Source organism: Anomaloglossus baeobatrachus, chromosome 4 (genome assembly GCF_048569485.1).
Source record: "Anomaloglossus baeobatrachus isolate aAnoBae1 chromosome 4, aAnoBae1.hap1, whole genome shotgun sequence".
In the NCBI taxonomy this organism is placed as follows: domain Eukaryota; kingdom Metazoa; phylum Chordata; class Amphibia; order Anura; family Aromobatidae; genus Anomaloglossus; species Anomaloglossus baeobatrachus.
In genome coordinates this window covers 20,023,788-20,043,781 of record NC_134356.1, presented here as the reverse complement: position 1 = coordinate 20,043,781, position 19,994 = coordinate 20,023,788, and the positions used below count along the sequence as shown (strand labels likewise).

Below are 19,994 nucleotides of genomic sequence, written 5' to 3'. Positions count from 1 at the left end.
AGGGCTCACAGTCTACAGGAGGAGAGAGGACCCTGCCCGCGAGGTCTCACAGTCTACAGGAGAAGAGAGGACCCTGCCCGCGAGGGCTCACAGTCTACAGGAGGAGAGAGGACCATGCCCGCGAGGGCTCACAGTCTACAGGAGAAGAGAGGACCCTGCCCGCGAGGGCTCACAGTCTACAGGAGGAGAGAGGACCATGCCCGCGAGGGCTCACAGTCTACAGGAGAAGAGAGGACCATGCCCGCGAGGGCTCACAGTCTACAGGAGGAGAGAGGACCATGCCCGCGAGGGCTCACAGTCTACAGGAGGAGAGAGGACCATGCCCACGAGGTCTCACAGTCTACAGAAGGAGAGAGGACCCTGCCCACGAGAGCTCACAGTCTACAGGAGAAGAGAGGACCCTGCCCGCGAGAGCTCACAGTCTACAGGAGAAGAGAGGACCCTGCCCGCGAGGGCTCACAGTCTACAGGAGAAGAGAGGACCCTGCCCGCGAGGGCTCACAGTCTACAGGAGGAGAGAGGACCATGCCCGCGAGGGCTCACAGTCTACAGGAGGAGAGAGGACCCTGCCCGCGAGGGCTCACAGTCTACAGGAGGAGAGAGGACCATGCCCGCGAGGGCTCACAGTCTACAGAAGGAGAGAAGACCCTTCCCACGAGGTCTCACAGTCTACAGGAGGAGAGAGGACCATGCCCGCGAGGGCTCACAGTCTACAGGAGGAGAGAGGACCCTGCCCAGGAGGTCTCACAGTCTACAGGAGGAGAGAGGACCATGCCCACGAGGTCTCACAGTCTACAGAAGGAGAGAGGACCCTGCCCACGAGAGCTCACAGTCTACAGGAGAAGAGAGGACCCTGCCCGCGAGAGCTCACAGTCTACAGGAGAAGAGAGGACCCTGCCCGCGAGGGCTCACAGTCTACAGGAGGAGAGAGGACCATGCCCGCGAGGGCTCACAGTCTACAGGAGAAGAGAGGACCATGCCCGCGAGGGCTCACAGTCTACAGAAGGAGAGAAGACCCTGCCCACGAGGGCTCACTGTCTACAGGAGGAGAGAGGATCCTGCCCACGAGGGCTCACTGTCTACAGGAGAAGAGAAGACCCTGCCCATGAGGACTCACAGTCTACAGGAGGAGATAGGACCCTGCCCAGGAGGTCTCACAGTCTACAGGAGGAGAGAGGACCCTGCCCACGAGGTCTCACAGTCTACAGGAGGAGAGAGAACCATGCCCACGAGAGCTCACAGTCTACAGGAGGAGAGAGGACCCTGCCCACGAGGGCTCACTGTCTACAGGAGAAGAGAAGACCCTGCCCACGAGGGCTCACTGTCTATAGGAGGAGAGAGGACCCTGCCCAGGAGGTCTCACAGTCTACAGGAGGAGATAGGACCCTGCCCAGGAGGTCTCACAGTCTACAGGAGGAGAGAGGACCCTGCCCACGAGGGCTCACAGTCTATAGGAGGAGAGAGGACCCTGCCCACGAGGGCTCACAGTCTATAGGAGAAGAGAGGACCCTGCCCGCGAGGGCTCACAGTCTATAGGAGGAGAGAGGACCCTGCCCACGAGGGCTCACAGTCTATAGGAGGAGAAAGGACCCTGCCCACGAGGGCTCACTGTCTATAGGAGGAGAGAGGACCCTGCCCGCGAGACTTCAGAGTCTACAGGAGGAGAGAGGACCCTGCCCGCGAGACTTCAGAGTCTACAGGAGGAGAGAGGACCCTGCCCGAGAGGGCTCACAGTCTACAGGAGGAGAGAGGACCCTGCCCGAGAGGGCTCACAGTCTACAGGAGGAGAGAGGACCCTGCCCGCGAGACTTCAGAGTCTACAGGAGGAGAGAGGACCCTGCCCGCGAGACTTCAGAGTCTACAGGAGGAGAGAGGACCCTGCCCGCGAGACTTCAGAGTCTACAGGAGGAGAGAGGACCCTGCCCGCGAGACTTCAGAGTCTACAGGAGGAGAGAGGACCCTACCCGCGAGACTTCAGAGTCTACAGGGGGTAGTTATAACAGAAGATATAACAGCTCACACTGATATTGAGAATACAGCACCCCTGGGGGGGGGGGGGGGGGTACAAGGTGAAAATTGAGGCTTTTTTGTGTTTTTTTTTTTTAAGAACTGCTGTAATTACACTTTCCGCCACTAGATGTCACTGTTGTACTGACCACTCTTTGGAATGTGGAGTTTCCTTTTCCACACGCTGCAAAGCTGCACTATTTTGTGAAAATGGGTTTTCGCATATCTTTCCATAAGTTACACCTCAAAACAGGCACATTTTGCATAAATTTGCATATATTATATTCCGACCGGTTATTTAGAGCTTCGCTCAATACTTGCAATGAGCAGCACCCTTCAACTGTATTTTGTATTGGAGTCTATGGAAGTCTGAAAGCCACCAGGAGGAGCTCCAGACAGGGCTGTATTCACCATGCTTTACACTGCAGGTGTAAGATGATTTCTGCACATTAGGAGGAATGTGACTCCTCCAAATCTCCAATAAGGGGAATTGTTAGGTAAGCGATTTCCCACGCAGCCAGTGTTTTTGAACATTTTTCCATCTTTCCCCGGCATCTCCCAGGCAGAGTGCCGTCATTGTGTGCACACAATACCCGCATACCCTCCTGCCGGTGACTGGACCCTCGCAGTGGGGGGAGGGGGGGGCGCAGTTCTCAGCTCGGGGTCCGAGCGTGTCGTATCTCTGGTTAATTCTACACACAGTCCCGGCCGGGGGCAATACCGGGGGGACATGATCTACATACACAGCAGGGTCCAGACCCAAAGAAGACGCCGCCAAAATAAATCAGGGCACAAAAGAAAAGAATCCGACTCATTCCCATGGGAGATTTCTGCGGATCCTTTCTGGGGGGCGCAGGAATGTCATTCATGGGGGATTTATCGATTTACCGCATTGTATATGTAAAATAAAGGATCCCCCCAAAAAGATCCTTAATTCTCAGTTCCACCGAATCCCAAACACTTTATCTGCTCTTAGTGGGAAAAAACACTTTAATGATAATTTGGCCACTAGGGGGCGCTGGACCGATTATTACTCTTTACTCATTATTCCTATTCATATAGTCGGACCTTTCACAGGTTCCAGGTGATCGACCTCCCGACAGAAGTGCAGGTGCTGTATTATAGCAGTTATATATATTTATACCGCAGCGCTGGGGGTTTAGTCGGGAACATGTGAATATTCGCTTTTACCCTTCACAATCTGATGGATGATTCTCTTTTTCCGCCGACTGTTTATGTGACTTCAGTTTACGAGAATTTTTTTTGTTCGACGGTCATCTGTTTCAAATGTGTCCAAACGATTACTCACCGCAGCCACAGAGCCACAATTGTGAAAATAACTACTATACTACTGCCCCTATGTACAAGAATATAACTACTATAATACTGCCCCTATGTACAAGAATATAACTACTATACTACTGCCCCTATGTACAAAAATATAACTACTATAATACTGCCCCTATGTACAAGAATATAACTACTATAATACTGCCCCTATGTACAAGAATATAACTACTATAATACTGCCCCTATGTACAAGAATATAATTACTATAATACTGCCCCTATGTACAAGAATATAACTACTATAATACTGCCCCTATGTACAACAATATAACTACTATAATACTGCCCTCTATGTACAGGAATATAACTACTATAATACTGCCCCTATGTACAAGAATATAACTACTATAATACTGCCCCCTATGTGCAAGAATATAACTACTATAATACTGCTCCTATGTACAAGAATATAACTACTATAATACTGCCCCTATGTACAAGAATATAACTACTATAATACTGCCTCTATGTACAAGAATATAACTACTATAATACTGCCCCCTATATACAAGAATATAACTACTATAATACTGCCCCTATGTACAAGAATATAACTACTATAATACTGCTCCTATGTACAAGAATATAACTACTATAATACTGCCCCTATGTACAAGAATATAACTACTATAATACTGCCCCCTATGTGCAAGAATATAACTACTATAATACTGCTCCTATGTACAAGAATATAACTACTATAATACTGCCCCTATGTACAAGAATATAACTACTATAATACTGCTCCTATGTACAAGAATATAACTACTATAATACTGCCCCTATGTACAAGAATATAACTACTATAATACTGCCCCTATGTACAAGAATATAACTACTATAATACTGCCCCTATGTACAAGAATATAACTACTATAATACTGCCCCTATGTACAAGAATATAACTACTATAATACTGCCTCTATGTACAAGAATATAACTACTATAATACTGCCCCCTATGTACAAGAATATAACTACTATAATACTGCCCCTATGTACAAGAATATAACTACTATAATACTGTCCCCTATGTACAAGAATATAACTACTATAATACTGCCCCCTATGTACAAGAATATAACTACTATAATACTGCCTCTATGTACAAGAATATAACTACTATAATACTGCCCCTATGTACAAGAATATAACTACTATAATACTGCCCCTATGTACAAGAATATAACTACTGTAATACTGCCCCCTATGGACCTTGGTGAATAGTGTTTTACTTTGTGCTACATTAAATTTTTCCAGTTTCATAAATTTCTCCTTTATGAATGAAACTGTTTTAATATTTTGTTTTTTGTTTCCTTCTTTTTCAGGGGCAAGTATTTCAGAGGGAAGAAGGTGAATAAAGACTATGAGATTCGGGTGGAGCAGGTATGTGGTGCAAGGACATAACATTACTGAGGCTCATCATGTTTCTGTTTCTATAATATAAGCAGATAGTACATTAACAATTAAGGCCTGTATAATAAGTTCTCAAAGCTCCACATTATGTAGTATATCTCCAATAATGATTTAATTTGTTCTGTCTACATGATAAGATCCTGTCTGCAGCCACCATTAGGGGGAGCTCCCTGTATACAGAGATACATGATAAGATCCTGTCTGCAGCCACCACTAGGGGGAGCTCCCTGTATACAGAGATACATGATAAGATCCTGTCTGCAGCCTCCACTAGGGGGAGCTCCCTGTATACAGAGATACATGATAAGATCCTGTCTGCAGCCACCACTAGGGGGAGCTCCCTGTATACAGAGATACATGATAAGATCCTGTCTGCAGCCACCACTAGAGGGAGCTCCCTGTATACAGAGATACATGATAAGATCCTGTCTGCAGCCACCACTAGGGGGAGCTCCCTGTATACAGAGATACATGATAAGATCCTGCCTGCAGCCACCACTAGGGGGAGCTCCCTGTATACAGAGATACATGATAAGATCCTGTCTGCAGTCACCACTAGGGGGAGCTCCCTGTATACAGAGATACATGATAAGATCCTGTCTGCAGTCACCACTAGGGGGAGCTCCCTGTATACAGAGATACATGATAAGATCCTGTCTGCAGCCACCACTAGGGGGAGCTCCCTGTATACAGAGATACATGATAAGATCCTGTTTGCAGTCACCACTAGGGGGAGCTCCCTGTATACAGAGATACATGATAAGATCCTGTCTGCAGTCACCACTAGGGGGAGCTCCCTGTATACAGAGATACATGATAAGATCCTGTCTGCAGCCACCACTAGGGGGAGCTCCCTGTATACAGAGATACATGATAAGATCCTGTCTGCAGCCACCACTAGGGGGAGCTCCCTGTATACAGAGATACATAGTATCATCATAGTATCATAGTTTTTAAGGTTGAAGGGAGACTCTAAGTCCATCTAGTTCAACCCGTAGCCTAACATGTTGATCCAGAGGAAGGCAAAAAAAAACCCAATGTGGCAAACAAGTTCCAATGGGGAAAACATTTCCTTCCTGACTCCACATCCGGCAATCAGACTGGTTCCCTGGATCAATACCCTGTCATAAAATCTAATATACATAACTGGTAATATTAAATTTTTCAAGAAAGGCATCCAGGCTCTGCTTAAATGTTAGTAGTGAATCACTCATTACAACATCATGCGGCAGAGAGTTCCATAGTCTCACTGCTCGTACAGTAAAGAATCCTCGTCTGTGATTAGGATTAAACCTTCTTTCCTCGAGACGTAGCGGATCCCCCCGTGTTCCAGTCGCAGGCCTAGGTGTAAAGAGATCTTTGGAAAGGTCTCTGTACTGTCCCCTCATATATTTATACCTTGTGATTAGATCCCCCCTAAGCCTTCGTTTTTCCTGTCTTGGTATTGCAGCCCACCCATTCCTCTAATAATCTTGGTGGTCTTCTCTGCACCCTCTCCAGTTCAGCTATGTCCTTCTTATATATCGGTGACCAGAATTGTACACAGTATATAAGTGCGGTCGCACTAGTGACTTGTACAGAGGTAGAACTATATTTTTTTCATGAACACTTACACCTCTTTTAATACATCCCATTATTTTATTAGCCCTGGCAGCAGCTGCCTGACACTGTCCACTAAAGTGAAGTTTACCATCCCCCCATACACCCAAGTCTTTTTCTGTGTCTGTTTTACCCAGTGTGCTACAATTAAGTACATAATCATAAATGTTATTTCCTCTACCCAAGTGCATGACCTTACATTTATCTACATTAAACTTCAATTGCCACTTCTCAGCCCAATCCTCCAATTTACATAAATCTCCCTGTAATATAAAATTATCCTCCTCTGTATTGATTATCCTGCAGAGTTTAGTATCATCTGCAAATATTGAAATTCTACTCCACATGCCCCCAACAAGGTCATTTATAAATATGTTGAAAAGAAGCGGGCCCAATACTGACCCCTGTGGTACCCCACTATGAACTGAGACCCAGTCCGAGTACGTACCATTAATAACCACCCTTTGTTTCCTATCACTGAGCCAGTTTTTAACCCATGATAAGATCCTGTCTGCAGCCACCACTAGGGGGAGCTCCCTGTATACAGAGATACATGATAAGATCCTGTCTGCAGTCACCACTAGGAGGAGCTCCCTGTATACAGAGATACATGATAAGATCCTGTCTGCAGCCACCACTAGGGGGAGCTCCCTGTATACAGAGATACATGATAAGATCCTGTCTGCAGTCACAACTAGGGGGAGCTCCCTGTATACAGAGATACATAAGATCCTGTCTGCAGCCACCACTAGGGGGAGATCCCTGTATACAGAGATACATGATAAGATCCTGTCTGCAGTCACCACTAGGGGGAGATCCCTGTATACAGAGATACATGATAAGATCCTGTCTGCAGTCACCACTAGGGGGAGCTCCCTGTATACAGAGATACATGATAAGATCCTGTCTGCAGCCACCACTAGGGGGAGCTCCCTGTATACAGAGATACATGATAAGATCCTGTCTGCAGCCACCACTAGGGGGAGCTCCCTGTATACAGAGATACATGATAAGATCCTGTCTGCAGCCACCACTAGGGGGAGATCCCTGTATACAGAGATACATGATAATATCCTGTCTGCAGCCACCACTAGGGGGAGTTCCCTGTATACAGAGATACATGATAAGATCCTGTCTGCAGCCACCACTAGGGGGAGCTCCCTGTATACAGAGATACATGATAAGATCCTGTCTGCAGCCACCACTAGGGGGAGCTCCCTGTATACAGAGACACATGATAAGATCCTGTCTGCAGTCACCACTAGGGGGAGCTCCCTGTATACAGAGATACATGATAAGATCCTGTCTGCAGTCACCACTAGGGGGAGCTCCCTGTATACAGAGATACATGATAAGGTCCTGTCTGCAGCCACCACTAGGGGGAGCTCCCTGTATACAGAGATACATGATAAGATCCTGTCTGCAGCCACCACTAGGGGGAGCTCCCTGTATACAGAGATACATGATAATATCCTGTCTGCAGCCACCACTAGGGGGAGTTCCCTGTATACAGAGATACATGATAAGATCCTGTCTGCAGCCACCACTAGGGGGAGCTCCCTGTATACAGAGATACATGATAAGATCCTGTCTGCAGCCACCACTAGAGGGAGCTCCCTGTATACAGAGATACATGATAAGATCCTGTTTGCAGTCACCACTAGGGGGAGCTCCCTGTATACAGAGATACATGATAAGATCCTGTCTGCAGCCACCACTAGGGGGAGCTGCCTGTATACAGAGATACATGATAAGGTCCTGTCTGCAGCCACCACTAGAGGGAGCTCCCTGTATACAGAGATACATGATAAGATCCTGTCTGCAGCCACCACTAGGGGGAGCTGCCTGTATACAGAGATACATGATAAGGTCCTGTCTGCAGCCACCACTAGAGGGAGCTCCCTGTATACAAAGATACATGATAATATCCTGACTGCAGCCACCACTAGGGGGAGCTCCCTATATACAGAGATACATGATAAGATCCTGTCTGCAGTCACCACTAGGGGGAGATCCCTGTATACAGAGATACATGATAAGATCCTGTCTGCAGCCACCACTAGGGGGAGCTCCCTGTATACAGAGATACATGATAAGATCCTGTCTGCAGTCACCACTAGGGGGCGCTCCCTTTATACAGAGATACATGATAAGATCCTGTCTGCAGCCACCACTAGGGGGAGCTCCCTGTATACAGAGATACATGATAAGATCCTGTCTGCAGCCACCACTAGGGGGAGCTCCCTGTATACAGAGATACATGATAAGATCCTGTCTGCAGTCACCACTAGGGGGCGCTCCCTTTATACAGAGATACATGATAAGATCCTGTCTGCAATCACCACTAGGGGGAGCTCCCTGTATACAGAGATACATGATAAGATCCTGTCTGCAGCCACCACTAGGGGGAGCTCCCTGTATACAGAGATACATGATAAGATCCTGTCTGCAGTCACCACTAGGGGGAGCTCCCTGTATACAGAGATATATGATAACTTTCTGTAATTGAAGTTTTCGGATGAAGGCAGACATATTTTATTAATCTTGGACTATCCCTTTAAGTTTTTCCAAGAGAAAAAAAAATAATTTTGCATCTTCCCCCCGGTGTGATGTGATTGTGCGCACAGTCGTTGGCAGTGGTACCAAGTTCCGCCTTTAAATGCTGCGAAAAAAAAATTGCTTTCTGACCTTTTGTGTTACAGCGGCAAAAATCATCAGCGTTCAGGGTGAAGGCACAATGTCGTGCCGCTCTCGCCCCTGCCAATTCCAGGCGCGACTCAATGCAGACCTTCGCCTTGCCAGCGACGTGCTCGGGGCACAGAGATGCGTCTTGGCACCCGACTTAAAGGAGAAAGATTTCATGTTGTTTACCGGAGGGTCTGAAGGAAAAATCCCACCGCGATTGATGCCACTGTCCCATCCTTCTGTCCCTCTGCAGCCGCATCGCCCCCTACCCCCACCGACCGCTCTCATTTCTTCACTAGATTAATATTCTCCACATCTGATTTCAGAACAGACCCTCCATTCATGGAGAAGAGACGGAGAAGGGGGGAGAGTCAGAGATACAGGCAGGAGGCGCTGACCAGGAGGAAACAGTCAGCAGTGGAAATAGTCAGGAGTGTTGATGTTAGGAAGCAGAATACCCACAATGCACACAGACATAGTCGTGCTGCCGGTAAAACACGGGAGGAGGGTGCCAGACCACATGAAGGATCAACCTGATGACCCCCGCAATATAACAGCTGTACCAACACCTGAGAGATACCACACCTTAGAGGGTAGTTCTTCCGTAGAGGGTAGTTCTTCCGTAGAGGGTAGTTCTTCCGTAGAGGGTAGTTCTTCTATAGAGGGTAGTTTCTCCTTAGAGGGTAGTTCCTCCGTAGAAGGTAGTTTCACCTTTGAGGGTGGTTTCACCTTTGAGGGTGGTTTCACCTTTGAGGGTAGTTCCACCTTTGAGGGTAGTTCCACCTTTTGAGGGTAGTTCCTCCGTAGAAGGTAGTTTCACTTTAGAGGGTAGTTCCACCTTTGAGGGTAGTTCCTCCGTAGAGGGTAGTTCCTCCGTAGAGGGTAGTTCCTCCGTAGAAGGTAGTTTCACCTTTGAGGGTTAGTTCCTCCATAGAAGGTAGTTCCTTTGTAGAAGGTAGTTCCACCTTAGATGGTAGTTCCACCTATGAGGGTAGTTCCTCCGTAGAAAGTAGTTCCTCCATAGGGAATAGTCTCTTCTTAGAAGGTAGTTCCGCCGTAGAGGGTAGTTACTCCTTAAAAGGTAGTTCCTCCGTAGAGATTAGTTTCTTCTTAGAACCTAATTCCTCCGTAGAGGGTAGTTCCACCTTAGAAGGTAGTAGCTTCTTTGAGGGTATTTCCACCTTAGAGGGTACTTCCACCTTTGAGGGTAGTTCCACCTTAGAGGGTAGTTCCCCCTTAGATGGTAGTTCCTCCTTTTGAGGGTAGTTCCTCCGTAGAGGGTGGTTCCCCTGAAGAGGGTAGATCCTCCGTAGAGGGTAGTTCCTCCGTAGAATGTAGTTTCACCTTTTGAGGGTAGTTCCTCTGTAGAAGGTAGTTCCACCTTAGAGGGTAGTTCCACCTTAGATGGTAGTTCCACCTTTGAGGGTAGTTCCTCCGTAGAAGGTAGTTCCACCTTAGAGGGTGGTTCCACCTTTTGAGGGTAGTTCCACCTTTTGAGCGTAGTTCCTCTGTAGAAGGTAGTTCCTTCATAGAAGGTAGTTCCACCTTAGAGGGTAGTTCCCCCTTAGATGGTAGTTCCACCTTTGAGGGTAGTTCCTCCGTAGAAGGTAGTTCCACCTTTGAGGGTAGTTCCTCCGTAGAAGGTAGTATCACCTTAGAGGGTGGTTCCACCTTTTGAGGGTAGTTCCACCTTAGAGGGTAGTACCTTCTTTTGTGGGTAGTTCCTCCGTAGAGGGTGGCTCCCCTGAAGAGGGTAGATCCTCCGTAGAGGATAGTTCCACCCTAGAGGGTAGTTCCACCTTAGAGGGTAGTACCTTCTTTTGTGGGTAGTTCCTCCATAGAGGGTGGCTCCCCTGAAGAGGGTAGATCCTCCGTAGAGGATAGTTCCACCCTAGAGGGTAGTTCCACCTTAAATGACAATACTACCTTAAAAGGTAGTTCCAGTTTAAAGGGTATTTTTAGCTCTTTTTAAAGGGTAGTTCCATCTTTAATGGTAGTCCTACCATAGAGGTTAGTTCTGACTTAACTGATATTCTTACTTTAAAGGGTAGTTCCACTTTAAGGGCATTTCTAGTTCTTCTTTAAAGGGAAATTCCACCTTACAGGGATTTTTCCCGTGAACAAAAGTTGATTTCAATCAATAGATCTTGGAATAATAATCACTTCCACGTTTAGATGTGTTTTAAAAAAATGTTCCTGTGCTGAGATAATGTTATATATGTGTTCCTGCTGTGTACTGTGTCTGACCGTACAGGAACCTGGTGTGATCATACCATGTCTGCTGGACAGGGGAGGACGCAAAAGAGTATACAGACTTTACAGCACGGGATCATAAATGATTGTTTTTGTGAGGTAAAACATTTGTCTTCCTGTTTTTAAAAAAAATGTTTTACCTCACTGAAAGAATAATTTGTGATCCTGTGCTGTAATGTCTGTGCAGTCTTTTGCGTCCTCCCCTGCCCAGGAGATGTGGTATGGTCACACCAGGTTCCTGTACACGGCCATTACACAGTACACAGCAGGGACACATATATATGAGATTATCTCAGCACAGGAACATTTTTTTTAATCACATCCAATTGTGGAAATGATTATTATTATAAGATCTATTGATTAAAATAAACTTTATTCGTGGTGACAAAAATCCCTTTAAATGTCAGTTATAATTTAAAGGGTAAGTCTACTTTAAGGGATTTCTTTCTTAAAGGGGCGATCTTGAGTTCTTGGAACTTATCAAATAACTACCAATTAAAAAATCCAGTCCATTGTGTTGCTTGTTGCCTAGGTTACCGGCCACCTCTGCATTCTCGGAGTGGCTGGTTGCCTAGGTAATGGCTCTAGAGCCTACAGGAGCAGCTCTGATGTTGGATGGATCAATTTGGCTTTAATGTTCCTGCAGAAACAAAACCGCCTGTGCTAAGTCCAGGGCACACTGTCAATCATCAGGAACGCGCTTATCTACTTGCTGACGGTTTCCACTTGGCAATAACCAGCTGTTTGGAACTGTCAGCAATGCTAGAAATGGAGAAGTCAGCAGAGGCCGTGATGATCCATTCTGACCAGCTGTTACATATAAGCACAATCCAGTATGTCTACGCTGCTTGCTGATGGTTTCCACTTACCAAAAGCTAGCTTTTCGAAAAGGATGGATCTGTCAGCAACAAATAGTTTACTTACTGACGACCTCCATACACTAACAGTAATACAACAAAGATGGAGGAGTGTCTGCGATGGTTGAACTACTTGCTGACAGTTTCCACTTGGCAACAGCCAGCAGATAGACCTGTAAATCATCAGCAGGGGTTAATAATGGATTTAAGCAAATATTATCAATCATCAATAACTTCCTGACGGTTTCCACCTTTTACCTGTGACGTATGTGAGTTGCCATTTATGATTCAGTGACTTGCTGATGGTTTCCACTTGGAAAAACACAACTTTGTACAGAAGATACAAATCAGTAATGGAAAGCCTGCTTGCTGACAGTTTCCACATATTTGCATTGTGTCACATGTCCCGTACCGATCCGCGGCCGGCCGGGGCAGAGATCCCGTCCCTTCTACCTCTCTGATCCGCGGCCGGCCGGGGCACAGATCCCGTCCCTTCTACCTCTCTGATCCGCGGCCGGCCGGGGCACAGATCCCGTCCCTTCTACCTCTCTGATCCGCGGCCGGCCGCAGCAAAGATCCCGTCCCTTCTACCTCTCTGATCCGCGGCCGGCCGGGGCACAGATCCCGTCCCTTCTACCTCTCTGATCCGCGGCCGGCCGCAGCAAAGATCCCGTCCCTTCTACCTCTCTGATCCGCGGCCGGCCGGGGCAGAGATCCCGTCCCTTCTACCTCTCTGATCCGCGGCCGGCCGGGGCAGAGATCCCGTCCCTTCTACCTCTCTGATCCGCGGCCGGCCGGGGCACAGATCCCGTCCCTTCTACCTCTCTGATCCGCGGCCGGCCGCAGCAAAGATCCCGTCCCTTCTACCTCTCTGATCCGCGGCCGGCCGGGGCACAGATCCCGTCCCTTCTACCTCTCTGATCCGCGGCCGGCCGCAGCAAAGATCCCGTCCCTTCTACCTCTCTGATCCGCGGCCGGCCGGGGCAGAGATCCCGTCCCTTCTACCTCTCTGATCCGCGGCCGGCCGGGGCAGAGATCCCGTCCCTTCTACCTCTCTGATCCGCGGCCGGCCGGGGCACAGATCCCGTCCCTTCTACCTCTCTGATCCGCGGCCGGCCGGGGCACAGATCCCATCCCTTCTACCTCTCTGATCCGCGGCCGGCCGGGGCAGAGATCCCGTCCCTTCTACCTCTCTGATCCGCGGCCGGCCGGGGCACAGATCCCGTCCCTTCTACCTCTCTGATCCGCGGCCGGCCGGGGCAGAGATCCCGTCCCTTCTACCTCTCTGATCCGCGGCCGGCCGGGGCAGAGATCCCGTCCCTTCTACCTCTCTGATCCGCGGCCGGCCGGGGCACAGATCCCGTCCCTTCTACCTCTCTGATCCGCGGCCGGCCGGGGCACAGATCCCGTCCCTTCTACCTCTCTGATCCGCGGCCGGCCGGGGCACAGATCCCGTCCCTTCTACCTCTCTGATCCGCGGCCGGCCGGGGCAGAGATCCCGTCCCTTCTACCTCTCTGCTGACTGTTTCCTCTCAGACCTGTCTTAGCTTTTTCTTCCATTTTTCTAATTTGGTCTCGGAAACTTGGCAGATGTGAAAATCAAGTAATAACCAAAGGAAGGAAAGCGGAGAAGAGAAGATCCGAGGCCCCGGGGTCTCATCTACTCTAGATCCTGAACATTGGAATATCTAGGAGAAACCGAGGCGAGACCCGGAGTGGGGATACAGCGGGGGTACAGGGGCTAAACGGGCGCTCCGCACATATCTACATAGCAATGCCCCGAGAGCAGGGTGCAAGCACACAGCAGTATTATAGTAGTTATATTCTTGTACATAGGAGCAGTATTATAGTAGTTATATTCTTGTACATAGGGGCAGTATTATAGTAGTTATATTCTTGTACATAGGAGCAGTATTATAGTAGTTATATTCTTGTACATAGGGGCAGTATTATAGTAGTTATATTCTTGTACATAGGGGCAGTATTATAGTAGTTATATTCTTGTACATAGAGGGCAGTATTATAGTAGTTATATTCCTGTACATAGGGGCAGTATTATAGTAGTTATATTCCTGTACATAGGGGCAGTATTATAGTAGTTATATTCTTGTACATAGGGGCAGTATTATAGTAGTTATATTCCTGTACATAGGGGCAGTATTATAGTAGTTATATTCCTGTACATAGGGGCAGTATTATAGTAGTTATATTCTTGTACATAGGGGCAGTATTATAGTAGTTATATTCTTGTACATAGGGGCAGTATTATAGTAGTTATATTCTTGTACATAGGGGCAGTATTATAGTAGTTATATTCTTGTACATAGGGGCAGTATTATAGTAGTTATATTCCTGTACATAGGGGCAGTATTATAGTAGTTATATTCCTGTACATAGGGGCAGTATTATAGTAGTTATATTCTTGTACATAGGGGCAGTATTATAGTAGTTATATTCTTGTACATAGGGGCAGTATTATAGTAGTTATATTCTTGTACATAGGGGCAGTATTATAGTAGTTATATTCTTGTACATAGGGGCAGTATTATAGTAGTTATATTCTTGTACATAGGGGCAGTATTATAGTAGTTATATTCTTGTACATAGGGGCAGTATTATAGTAGTTATATTCTTGTACATAGGGGGCAGTATTATAGTAGTTATATTCTTGTACATAGGGGCAGTATTATAGTAGTTATATTCTTGTACATAGGGGCAGTATTATAGTAGTTATATTCCTGTACATAGGGGCAGTATTATAGTAGTTATATTCCTGTACATAGGGGCAGTATTATAGTAGTTATATTCTTGTACATAGGGGCAGTATTATAGTAGTTATATTCTTGTACATAGGGGCAGTATTATAGTAGTTATATTCTTGTACATAGGGGCAGTATTATAGTAGTTATATTCTTGTACATAGGGGCAGTATTATAGTAGTTATATTCTTGTACATAGGGGCAGTATTATAGTAGTTATATTCTTGTACATAGGGGCAGTATTATAGTAGTTATATTCTTGTACATAGGGGCAGTATTATAGTAGTTATATTCTTGTACATAGGGGGCAGTATTATAGTAGTTATATTCTTGTACATACAGTTAGATCCAGAAATATTTGGCCAGTGACACAATTTTGGCGAGTTGGGCTCTGCATGCCACCACATTGGATTTGAAATGAAACCTCTACAACAGAATTCAAGTGCAGATTGTAACGTTTAATTTGAAGGTTTGAACAAAAATATCTGATAGAAATTGTAGGAATTGTCACATTTCTTTACAAACACTCCACATTTTAGGAGGTCAAAAGTAATTGGACAAATAAACCAAACCCAAACAAAATATTTTTATTTTCAATATTTTGTTGCGAATCCTTTGGAGGCAATCACTGCCTTAAGTCTGGAACCCATGGACATCACCAAACGCTGGGTTTCCTCCTTCTTAATGCTTTGCCAGGCCTTTACAGCCGCAGCCTTCAGGTCTTGCTTGTTTGTGGGTCTTTCCGTCTTAAGTCTGGATTTGAGCAAGTGAAATGCATGCTCAATTGGGTTAAGATCTGGTGATTGACTTGGCCATTGCAGAAGGGTCCACTTTTTTGCACTCATGAACTCCTGGGTAGCTTTGGCTGTATGCTTGGGGTCATTGTCCATCTGTACTATGAAGCGCCGTCCGATCAACTTTGCGGCATTTGGCTGAATCTGGGCTGAAAGTATATCCCGGTACACTTCAGAATTCATCCGGCTACTCTTGTCTGCTGTTATGTCATCAATAAACACAAGTGACCCAGTGCCATTGAAAGCCATGCATGCCCATGCCATCACGTTGCCTCCACCATGTTTTACAGAGGATGTGGTGTGCCTTGGATCATGTGCCGTTCCCTTTCTTCTCCAGTCTTTTTTCTTCCCATCATTCTGGTACAGGTTGATCTTTGTCTCATCTGTCCATAGAATACTTTTCCAGAACTGAGCTGGCTTCATGAGGTGTTTTTCAGCAAATGTAACTCTGGCCTGTCTATTTTTGGAATTGATGAATGGTTTGCATCTAGATGTGAACCCTTTGTATTTACTTTCATGGAGTCTTCTCTTTACTGTTGACTTAGAGACAGATACACCTACTTCACTGAGAGTGTTCTGGACTTCAGTTGATGTTGTGAACGGGTTCTTCTTCACCAAAGAAAGTATGCGGCGATCATCCACCACTGTTGTCATCCGTGGACGCCCAGGCCTTTTTGAGTTCCCAAGCTCACCAGTCAATTCCTTTTTTCTCAGAATGTACCCGACTGTTGATTTTGCTACTCCAAGCATGTCTGCTATCTCTCTGATGGATTTTTTCTTTTTTTTCAGCCTCAGGATGTTCTGCTTCACCTCAATTGAGAGTTCCTTAGACCGCATGTTGTCTGGTCACAGCAACAGCTTCCAAATGCAAAACCACACACCTGTAATCAACCCCAGACCTTTTAACTACTTCATTGATTACAGGTTAACGAGGGACACGCCTTCAGAGTTAATTGCAGCCCTTAGAGTCCCTTGTCCAATTACTTTTGGTCCCTTGAAAAAGAGGAGGCTATGCATTACAGAGCTATGATTCCTAAACCCTTTCTCCGATATGGATGTGAAAACTCTCATATTGCAGCTGGGAGTGTGCACTTTCAGCCCATATTATATATAGAATTGTATTTCTGAACATGTTTTTGTAAACAGCTAAAATAACAAAACTTGTGTCACTGTCCAAATATTTCTGGCCCTGACTGTATATTCTTGTACATAGGAGCAGTATTATAGTAGTTATATTCTAGTACATAGGAGCAGTATTATAGTAGTTATATTCTTGTACATAGGGGCAGTATTATAGTAGTTATATTCTAGTACATAGGGGGCAGTATTATAGTAGTTATATTCTTGTACATAGGAGCAGTATTATAGTAGTTATATTCTTGTACATAGGGGGCAGTATTATAGTAGTTATATTCTTGTACATAGGGGCAGTATTATAGTAGTTATATTCTTGTACATAGGGGGCAGTATTATAGTAGTTATATTCTAGTACATAGGGGCAGTATTATAGTAGTTATATTCTTGTACATAGGAGCAGTATTATAGTAGTTATATTCTTGTACATAGGAGCAGTATTATAGTAGTTATATTCTTGTACATAGGGGGCAGTATTATAGTAGTTATATTCTTGTACATAGGGGCAGTATTATAGTAGTTATATTCTTGTATATAGGGGGCAGTATTATAGTAGTTATATTCTTGTATATAGGAGCAGTATTATAGTAGTTATATTCTTGTACATAGGGGGCAGTATTATAGTAGTTATGTTCTAGTACATAGGGGGCAGTATTATAGTAGTTATATTCTTGTACATAGGGGCAGTATTATAGTAGTTATATTCTTGTACATAGGGGCAGTATTATAGTAGTTATATTCTTGTATATATGGGGTGGTATTATAGCAGTTATATTCTCAATCTGTATGAAAAAAATCTATTTTCAGGAATATCTAAGTCCCAGCTCCTTATTTTCTGCTTCCTGTGTATATTTTTGCTTTCTGACCCTGTAGTGATCCCCCTCAGTGCGGTATATTGTGCCGCTATTGCCGATTGGACGCCATTACAATGATCTGTTTATCAGCGTTGACCTCAGTGATTTTTCTATATTTGTCCATTATATACAGAAAATCTCCTCTCTATTTTGGGCGCATAGTGGCGGTATTCCTGAACTACGTATGTGGCGGTTAGTGACAGGACGGTCACTGTGGACTGGGGGAGCGGAGTATAAGATATAATTAGCTGTGTAAACACATTTCATACCCAGTCCGGGGATAAGTCCTCACACCCCCCCGCCTGACGCCCCCCACAGACACAGGACTCACCAACCACCAGAAGGTCCAGTTCCAAAAATTCTGCATCGTCCTCACTACTCATCAGAGGACAGGACGTCCGGAGGATTTCCTACTGTGACATCCTGGCCGTCTGCAGCCATAAAATAAACACACCTCCATAATACGGCCACATCATGCTAGAAACCAGCCCCCGTCTGTCTCTGTGTAACCAGGTTGACAACTGACATATGGCAGTATTATGTAAGCAGTAAGTGGCGGTATTATCTGCACTCTTGGATACTTCATAATATTTGGGCACCAGATGGAGGTATTATATAAGCAGGGTATAACGGTATACTGTAGGAACTACAGTGCCTACAAGTAGTCTTCAACCCCCTGCAGATTTAGCAGGTTTGATAAGATGCAAATAAGTTCGAGCCTGCAAACTTCAAACAAGAGCAGGATTTATTAACAGATGCATAAATCTTACAAACCAACAAGTTATGTTGCTCAGTTAAATTTTAATAAATTTTCAACATAAAAGTGTGGGTCAATTATTATTCAACCCCTAGGTGTAATATTTTGTGGATTAACCCTTGTTTGCAATTACAGCTAATAATCGTCTTTTATAAGACCTGATCAGGCCGGCACAGGTCTCTGGAGTTATCTTGGCCCACTCCTCCATGCAGATCTTCTCCAAGTTATCTAGGTTCTTTGGGTGTCTCATGTGGACTTTAATCTTGAGCTCCTTCCACAAGTTTTCAATTGGGTTAAGGTCAGGAGACTGACTAGGCCACTGCAACACCTTGATTTTTTCCCTCTTGAACCAGGCCTTGGTTTTCTTGGCTGTGTGCTTTGGGTCGTTGTCTTGTTGGAAGATGAAATGACGACCCATCTTAAGATCCTTGATGGAGGAGCGGAGGTTCTTGGCCAAAATCTCCAGGTAGGCCGTGCTATCCATCTTCCCATGGATGCGGACCAGATGGCCAGGCCCCTTGGCTGAGAAACAGCCCCACAGCATGATGCTGCCACCACCATGCTTGACTGTAGAGATGGTATTCTTGGGGTCGTATGCAGTGCCATCCAGTCTCCAAACGTCACGTGTGTGGTTGGCACCAAAGATCTCGATCTTGGTCTCATCAGACCAGAGAACCTTGAACCAGTCTGTCTCAGAGTCCTCCAAGTGATCATGAGCAAACTGTAGACGAGCCTTGACATGACGCTTTGAAAGTAAAGGTACCTTACGGGCTCGTCTGGAACGGAGACCATTGCGGTGGAGTACGTTACTTATGGTATTGACTGAAACCAATGTCCCCACTGCCATGAGATCTTCCCGGAGCTCCTTCCTTGTTGTACTTGGGTTAGCCTTGACTCTTCGGACAAGCCTGGTCTCGGCACGGGTGGAAACTTTCAAAGGCTGTCCAGGCCGTGGAAGGCTAACAGTAGTTCCATAAGCCTTCCACTTCCGGATGATGGTCCCAGCAGTGGAGACAGGTAGGCCCAACTCCTTGGAAAGGGTTTTGTACCCCTTGCCAGCCTTGTGACCCTCCACGATCTTGTCTCTGATGGCCTTGGAATGCTCCTTTGTCTTTCCCATGTTGACCAAGTATGAGTGCTGTTCACAAGTTTGGGGAGGGTCTTAATTAGTCAGAAAAGGCTGGAAAAAGAGATAATTAATCCAAACATGTGAAGCTCATTGTTCCTTGTGCCTGAAATACTTCTTAATACTTTAGGGGAACCAAACAGAATTCTGGTGGTTTGAGGGGTTGAATAATAAATGACCTCTGAATAAACTCTTCTCAATTTAAAAAAAAAAATATAAAAGAAATAACATTCTTTTTTGCTGCATTTCACACTTCCAGGCTGATCTACAGTCCAAATGTCACAATGCCAAGTTATTCCGAATGTGTAAACCTGCTAAATCTGCAGGGGGTTGAATACTACTTGTAGGCACTGTATATGGCAGTATTTTCCTGGAAAAAATGGTAGTAGAACATGTTATGTAGGCT

At 45.8% G+C, this 19,994-nt stretch overlaps 1 protein-coding gene across 1 annotated transcript in view; it reads left to right on the top strand.

Annotated features, from left to right (window-relative positions):
- Positions 1–19,994, top strand: part of SYN3 (synapsin III) — a 278,381-nt gene that overhangs the window by 66,775 nt on the left and 191,612 nt on the right. Inside the window, 1 exon segment of the mRNA XM_075343799.1 lies at positions 4,683–4,740. Coding sequence (XP_075199914.1) covers positions 4,683–4,740 — 58 coding nt within the window.